General features: G+C 34.1%; 1 protein-coding gene across 2 annotated transcripts; it reads left to right on the plus strand.

Moving 5' to 3' along the window:
* Positions 1-1,950: 1,950 nt before the first annotated feature.
* LOC139861943 (ribosomal RNA small subunit methyltransferase-like) lies at positions 1,951-4,578 on the plus strand. 2 transcript variants are annotated; one of them, XM_071850467.1, is made up of 3 exons: positions 1,951-2,080; positions 3,338-3,739; positions 3,825-4,578. In XM_071850467.1, the coding sequence occupies exons 2-3, from the start codon at positions 3,339-3,341 to the stop codon at positions 4,435-4,437; spliced, it is 1,014 nt and encodes a 337-aa protein (XP_071706568.1). In that variant the 5' UTR covers positions 1,951-2,080; position 3,338; the 3' UTR covers positions 4,438-4,578. The 2 variants fall into 2 exon arrangements, with proteins under 2 accessions (XP_071706568.1, XP_071706567.1); XM_071850466.1 differs by having other exon boundaries at positions 3,338-3,641; positions 3,715-4,576.
* Positions 4,579-8,415: the final 3,837 nt, after the last annotated feature.

An 8,415-nucleotide genomic window follows, 5' to 3' on the forward strand; every position in this document is an offset into this window, starting at 1 on the left:
AACACTTGTTTGTAACCAAACTTATTCAACACAATTTCTGACAAGAGATTCTTTCGAATCCCGGGAACATACAAAACATTATCCAAACATAAAATATTTCCAGAAGTGAAGTTAAGTAAAACACGTCGTATTCCTTTGATTGGTTCAGTTGCAACGTTACCTATCTTCACACAAGATCCATCTTCAATTGATTGACATTCTTCAAACCAACGAAGATCCTTGCAAACATGACATGTCTCGCCCGAATCAACCCACCAAGCAACATCATCATCCTGAACATAAAATGCATCAGAAATCACAGAAATATAATTCTTAATATTATTAAATTTACATAACATATTCTGACCTTGTTGCTTTTCCGGTTCCTTAGACCCACTTGGACCAACGCCATCCTTTTTTCCTTTTCCAATACGGCAATCCATCTTCATATGACCAGGTTTGCCACACTTCCAACATTCAAATTTTGGCTTTTTAAAACGACCAGACTTGTCATCACCGCCTTTGTTTTTGCGTTTGTTGTTGTTAAACTTGTTGAACTTCTTAGAAGATTCACCTTCCACCATGTTAACAAAAGAATTCCCAACTTGATTCTTACCTTTCGGATTGTTGTCAAGTTCTTGAGTATTCAAAGCCTCTTCAATCCGAAAATGACTTCCAAGTTGAATTAAAGTTAATTCTTCCTTGCTGTGTTTCAGAGTGTGTTTAAACTTTTTCCATGATGGAGGCAGTTTGTCAATAATCATTGCAACCGATATGGCTTCATTCATTTTCAGATTATATTGAACAAACTGTCCCAAAATCCTCAACAATTCATGAAATTGTTTCATAACAGGCCTGGTATCAACCATCTTGTAATTCATGAAATTACCAACCAGAAACTTCTTACTAGAAGCATCTTCTGCCATGTACTTGGATTCCAGTGAATCTCATAGTTCTTTTGCGGATTCAACATTTTGGTAAACATCAAATAGAGAATCAGACATACCATTCAAGATGTGGCCACGACATATGTAATCGTCGTTCTCCCATTTTGATCTCCTACTAGTAACCTCCAGTGTTTCTTGTTCATCGAAGTCAGGCATGGGAGTACTCAGAACGTACACCACTTTCAGGATTGTGAGAAGGAAGTGCATCTTCTTCTGCCATCTACGAAAGTCCTGCCCTTCAAACTTCGCCAATTTGTCAAACTTGCTTGTCATGTCTTTCACAGATTCTCCGTTCGTTATCTTCACAGAATACAACCAAAAATTGTTGTTAATTAGAGTTTCGAATTCGGATTTCTGAGAGTTGTGTAGTCACTTTCAGATCAAAGTATTTCGATGGTACTATCGAAATATCTAATCGGATAAAACTCGGAATTATTGAACAAAGAAAAATGTGTTTTTGTATATCTGAATTTGATTAAATGTACCAGACTAAATAACCAAAAATGGGAGTTCCATAACTGCCGAATGGCAGTTCTATAATAGAACTGCCGAATGGCAGTTTCATAACTGCTAAAAAAGTTCAAATCCGGGTTGCCACCCCTTGGACCCCACTATCGGGGGCGCTGCCCCCGATCCCCCCTCATAATCAAGATAAGTTCAAACAAGTGTGCACTCCACACTTTCCCGAACTTGTTCGATATTTATCAAGATTATTTTGGTTAACAAATTAATCCCATTACACTTAAATCATATTGGTGACGCAAATCACCAACAAAATTAAACGAGGTTATAGTGAAAAAATAAAATATTTAATTGGTGAATAACGAGGTTGGTAAAAATTATTAAAACTGTGTAGTGGTAGTGGCCATTAAATAAGGACGGAGGGAGTATTTCAATTGAACGTCCGATAAATTTGACCGAAGGAATTTTATGTTAAGTTGGTCATTTGGAATTGAGCTTCAATTGGGCCTCATGGGTTCTTAAGTCAAGTTCACATTCACATGGGTGGGCTGGCTATGGATGTAATATCCATTTTTTTTTATTGAATAATGTTGCCCTAGTATAAAAAAATAATAAAAATAAATAACCGGCATTTTTTATTCGTCTCTCTCAGTCTACATCCAAGATCTGCATCTGCAAAGCAAAATATGCAGGTTTATTATTATTACTATGATTTTTTATATATTCTTTCTGTGGTTTTTGTTCTTAAGTATTTCAACTCGTTAATCGTTTTTAGGACTTTTGTCATGAAATTTACTTTACAGAAATCATATTTGGTAGTTCAGTTTGATTTTCTGTCTATTTCTGAGATAAAAAATAATCCTACTGTTATGCAGGATTATTGTTGGTATATGCATAAATTAAAGTGTTTTGAATTAACGTTAATTAGTAGCAGGTTTTACAGGAAGGATTGTGCTTCAATTTTTTCCCTGTTGTTGTTTTAAGAACCAAGTTACAAATACTTTTAAGTGTTATGCATCATTCTGTCTGGACTTTTGATTTATCTGAATCAAGTTACAAATAAATAAAATTTAATTGGGAGAAGTGGACTTTTTTAATTGCTATTTAGCTTAATATTCAACATAATAAAAGAATATAATGGTTATATGAATTTTATGGTCTAGAGATAGAAGCAAATTTGCTCTGATTTGAAACAATTTATGTAATATGGTATAACTATATTGTTTCCTTTTAATTTCTTGCTAGATTGTTTGATTTTTATGATTGTATTTCTAAAGCTGTCGTGTAAATTATATATGTGGAGCTTTTAAAAAAATAAAAATAAAAAAATAAAAATAAAATTTATATATGTGGATAGTTTTTATCACTGTTGCAAAACACCCCGTCTCGAGCCGTTGCGACGCCCGTTGCAACGGTTTGGTGACTAGCTTGTCCTGTCTCGAAGAAAACCGTCTAATATAACAGTCAACGGTCAAAATTCGGGTCAAAGTTGGAAAAAATCAGGCCAAAGTCAGTCAAAATTCGGAAAAGTCAGAAAGTCGGTAAAATCGGTCAAATTTGTCGTATTTTAGTTTGAATTTTCTGTATTAAATTAACGGTGATAGCGATTATGGAAATAAATTAGTCAATTAAAGTTTTTGGCTTTAAAATAAGTACACATATATACATTTATATACTTATATATTTAAAAGTCAACTTTAGTCAACGCCCGTCTCGACCCCCTGTCTCGAACGTCTCGACCTTTTAAAGACCCGACCGTCTCGACCCCGTCTCACGTCTTTTGCAACCTTGGTTTTTTTCAATTTTGCTTATAGAAATCGAATTAATATTCATGCCTTTAAGGTTGTTAGGTCAAAGTTATTATAACGTGATATTATTATGCTTATAATCAACGACGCTTGAATCGTGAATTTAGATATGGTAATTAATTTGATCCGATTGCATTGCAGTATGGCTGGAGGAAAAATTAGGAAGGAGAAGCCTTCACGTGGTGTTGGGTTGTATCAAGGAGGAGGTATACAGTTTCACAAATCAAAAGGTCAACATATTTTGAAGAATCCTTTAATTGTTGATTCGATTGTTCAAAAAGCTGGCATCAAGAGTACGGATGTTGTTCTCGAAATTGGTCCTGGTACTGGTAATTTGACGAAGAAGCTTCTAGAGGCTGCCAAGTCTGTTGTTGCAATTGAGCTTGATCCGCGTATGGTTCTCGAGTTGGAACGTCGTTTTCCTTCACATTCTTATCCACTCAAGGCAAGTAATTTACTGTATTATTATTTATTTTTTTATAATTCTTTAATAATTAAATGCACTAGTCTGTTCACAGGTGATACCAGGAGACGTGCTAAAGTGTAATCTTCCGTACTTTGACATTTGTGTAGCCAACATTCCTTACCAGATCTCATCTCCTCTAACATTCAAATTATTAAATCACAGGCCTTTATTTCGATGTGCTGTAATAATGTACCAAAGTGAATTTGCTATGAGATTAGTGGCTCAACCGGGTGACACACTCTACTCACGTCTTTCAGTAAACACACAGCTCAAGGCTCGTGTTACCCACTTGCTAAAAGTTGGAAAAAACAACTTCAGACCACCACCCAAGGTTGACTCATCTGTTGTCCGAATCGAGCCAAGAAAACCCGACCCAGCTGTCAACGATAAAGAAGTGGACGGGTTGCTTCGAATGTGTTTCATGAGGAAGAACAAAACCCTTGGGGCTATCTTCAAGCATAAAAAAGTACTTTCAATGTTGGAGAAAAACTACAAAACACTTGAAGCGTTACAATATGCATCGGTTCTTGGAGATTCGGGTAATTTAGCTATGGAGACTGATGATGTTGAAATTGATGATGATAATGATGATGATGATGATGCAGATATGGATGATGATGATGGTGATACCAAGGGATCAGAAGAGTATAAAAGTAAAGTTATGGGTGTGTTGAAACAAGGAGATTTTGAAGACAAGAGATCTAGAATGCTTGCAAAAACTGATTTTATTCACCTGTTATCCTTATTCAACAAAGCGGGTATTCATTTTTCTTGAACGACCAGCAGATTCATTCATATATAATATGATGTAATCTTTTAGTCTTTTAGTTATATATGCGCGGTATACATTTTATCGTAATAGAGCTGTAACTTGTTAAGTAGTATTTAAGTTGTGTACTTTGGAGATGCTCAGTTAGTTTTGGTAACTTGTATTTTGTTTATATCGCTCATTACCATGAAGTTATCGGGTATACCCGTTTACCCGTGGGGAAACCCGAAACCCGATAGTATGTAAGTAAATGGGGACCCGACGGGTTTCGGGCCGGGTTTGGTGCGGGGTTTCTTAATCGGGTTCGGGTCCGGGATTACCTAAACCCGACCCGATGCCATCCCTAATGAAGTATGTGTATGAATTATGGATTATTGCATCTGGCTTTGTTTAATCTTGCCCGTAAACCAAGAAAGAATGTATGACTACTACTAGTGAGATGAACTCCCAAATCTATCTACAAACTCAGATTTGTGCAGTGGGAATTGGGAAAGAACCTATTATGCGGAGACTTTTGGGGGGAAAATTTTTCACTAGGGGCAAAATTGAAATATTCAAAACTTCTGCACTAGAAGTTACAAATTCATTCGTGACGGGTGCCCCTAGTCTCTACATAGTTTTGACCCTGTTTGCATGGCAATGAAGTATGTGTATGAACCCAACCATTATGCTCATAGCAAATCCCTAATCTGGCCCACGGAACCCACCATTTCTGCCTTCTTCTCCGGCATCTCCAACCGCCCGCCGACCTTCCTTATGCAACTCAGCCGAACTGGAGCTCCACTAAAAAAACATAACATCTGCCAATCGTAGAAGGATTTCTTAATTACATAAAAAAACATAACATCTGGAGGCTAACATTGATTTAATTGCTGCCAGCCAATGCCTTCTTTTTTAAGCTATCAAATTACATTTACATTTCTCTGCAAATGCCCCATTTAATTTTCTTCTCAAATTACCCAATTAACCCTGCATCATATACATGTACATATACATTACACATTGTACTAAATTAGACAATTTATATGGCTAAAATAAGAACATTCAGAAAAAAAAAATGTAATAATGGAACCTTTCTTTTTTTTTTTTGTAAGAGAGGAAACCCTCCTATAAACGATCACATTGGCTGCCCCATAGAAGATCGAAACTCGGTAATCAAGCCTCCCGAACGCGAGACTTGTTACCAAGTGAATTGTGCTTTATGCGCATCGTCATAATAGAATCTTTTTCATTGTTACCTATCCAAATCATTATTAATTACTAATAAATAAAAAAAAAATTGGAGTAATATTTGATATTAATCCATTATATGAAAAATTAAAGTAAGAAAGTGACAAATGCATCAATACTGATATTTTCAGAAAAAATGTGAGAACTTTCCAAAAATAGTGAAAGTAAAGTTAATACTCCTTATTTCCTTTGATTTTATAAACTCATTTCAAATATTTTATCTCCACACTTACTTTTTTTTTTATTTTTATTTTTTATAGTATTTCATTAGTATTGAGTACGGAGTATTTTTTTTACTTATTATTTAAATGTATGTTGTTTCATTAACTATACAATAATATTAATTATACAATTAAAATTGAATGACATATTACTTTTATGATACGTACACTGCGTAAAAATATTCGTTTATTATTCAAATATAATAATCAGTCTACGTATTATAACTGTTCCATGATCTTTTTCGATAATTTCTTAGATCGCTTAAAAGGTGTTGCTAATGAGAATTAAAGCTTTAAATCTTTTTTAAGAAAATGAGTACGCAAGTATTATGCCATCTAGGACTTGAAGATATAAATAGACAGACTGAAAAGCTTTTGAGTTCAGGAGCGATTCACAAAAGTACCTTCAATTTAAAAATCAGTTAACATTATTCACATTTTTTTTTTTTTTTTTTGAAAAGCAAGTAGATTTATATAAATCAACGAAGGAGTACAATGGTTGTCAATTTGATAACGACAATAAAACACGAAACTAATAGGCTATACAATTACACGGAACATGAAATTGCAAAGGATGCAATTCCGACTACAATGGATTTGTGAACCAAGTGTGCCAATCGATACTAAGATGTTTAAGTCTTCGCGAGATCCAATCAAAGGAGAGAGCTTGGATTTCCATTAATAAGGATGGAACCGTCGTAATCTTGGTCTTGAAAACTTTAGAGTTCCGACTCTTCCAAATCAAGTAACATACAACCCAACAAACCGTTTGCCACACCGCACGCTTGCTATCCCAAGCCAACGACCCAAATGTACCTAAGAAGATATCATCGAACCCAAATATTGCCGAATCATAACCCCACCAACCAAGAACTTTACTCCAAATTTCCTTTGCGAGTTGGCATGAGAATAGAATGTGTTCAACCGTCTCGATCCCCCCATCACATACCGGACATCTCAAACTATGCAAATCTATACCCCTTTTGTCTAATTCAAACCTCACCGGTATACGCCCACGTCGAGCTCGCCATATGAAAATCTCGATTTTTTTAGGAGCCAAACGATTACGAAGTGTCTCAATTGAATTAAAGTCCCTGGGTAAAATAATGTCATCAATCAATGTTGCCATTTTCTTCACTGTATATCCTTTTATCGGATCCAGATTCCACTGCCAACCATCACATTTGTCTCGGTCCAGAATAGTGTGCTGCAGCAGTCCATGATTCACATTTTTAATTTTTGTTTTCTATACACTAATCTATCTATCTATAGTTAATATTAAAATACTAAAATGATGATGTCATTATTAAGTTATTTCCTTTGTTAATAAAAAATCAAAAAGAAAAAGAAAAAAATCTAAGCATAATGAGTGATGTCATTAATCTAAATAATTTTGAATTAAAATTAAATCTTATTAATTAACTATTATTATTAAATCTTATTAATAATTATTTTAATTATTAAAATTAAATTATTTTAATTAATTATTTTCAATTGAGTACGGAAAGGTATAAAAGTTAGGCAGATAGAAATTAATTCTAAATTTATATTTTAATTTACACTTTTAAAATAAAATGACAACTAATATCATCTCTTATGATTGGATGTGGATTGTTTAATATGCATATTAGGTGTTTGATGAAATGTTCAGCTGATGAGTTTCTTAGTCGGACTCTGTGGTTTCACGGGTCATTAAACTAAATAACTTTAGCATTTACGTTCACTTAATACCTAAAACATATCATTAAAATGTTTCGTTTAAATAAACCCGTGGTTCCACAGGTCATTTCACTAGTTACAAATTAAATCATTTCAGATGATAAGAATGGGGAAAAAATAATATCATATGAATATGTAATGGGGAAAAAATGTCAGGCAACGACTCGAATGCTCGTGGTAATAAACATTTTTCATTTTAGAAATTGCATTGTACGAGTGGTATCCAAACAACCCCTTCACATTTTACGCATTTCGATATTCTTTTTATTTGATCTTACTCCAGTATTTTTGTAATTTTGATTTCGGTTAATATAAGGAAAAAAATACCCTTAAAGCTTAAATATATCATTAACTACCGTGATCATGTCCTTTAACTATTTTTTTAAATCACTTATCACTAGCATCTTTTTTTTTTTTTTTTTTTTTTTTTTTTTTTTAAAATTCAATTCTCTCACATCCAAATATAAATGGAAATCTGCAATTAATTTTTAATTGTTGCGTAAGTAAAATACTCCGTATATATAGTGTTCAAAATAGTGGTGGTGTATTAGGTGGGGAGGAAGCATGGTTGCAAAAATCGGGAGAACTCGGCGAGAACTCGTTTTGAAATCGGTCAAAAAATCGGTCAACGACCAAAAATCGGCCAAATCTCCAAAAAATCGGTCAAATCTCGGAAAAATCGGTCAAATCTCGGAAAAATCGGTCAAATCTCAGAAAAATCGGTCAAATCTAGGAAAAAACTCGATAAATCTTAAAAATTCAACGAAAGTCAACCGCCGATAACTCCCCGAGTTCTCCGAGTTCTCGTTTTGGA

This window comes from Rutidosis leptorrhynchoides, chromosome 8 (genome assembly GCF_046630445.1).
Source record: "Rutidosis leptorrhynchoides isolate AG116_Rl617_1_P2 chromosome 8, CSIRO_AGI_Rlap_v1, whole genome shotgun sequence".
Classification (NCBI taxonomy): Eukaryota; Viridiplantae; Streptophyta; class Magnoliopsida; order Asterales; family Asteraceae; genus Rutidosis; species Rutidosis leptorrhynchoides.

What these genes read in the sequence shown, in the direction of transcription:
- LOC139861943 (XM_071850466.1), top strand. Translation starts at nt 3,339, where the DNA reads ATGGCTGGAGGAAAAATTAGGAAGGAGAAGCCTTCACGTGGTGTTGGG. An exon ending in CACATTCTTATCCACTCAAG is followed by an intron (nt 3,642 to 3,714) that starts GCAAGTAATTTA and finishes GTCTGTTCACAG; the next exon opens with GTGATACCAGGAGACGTGCT.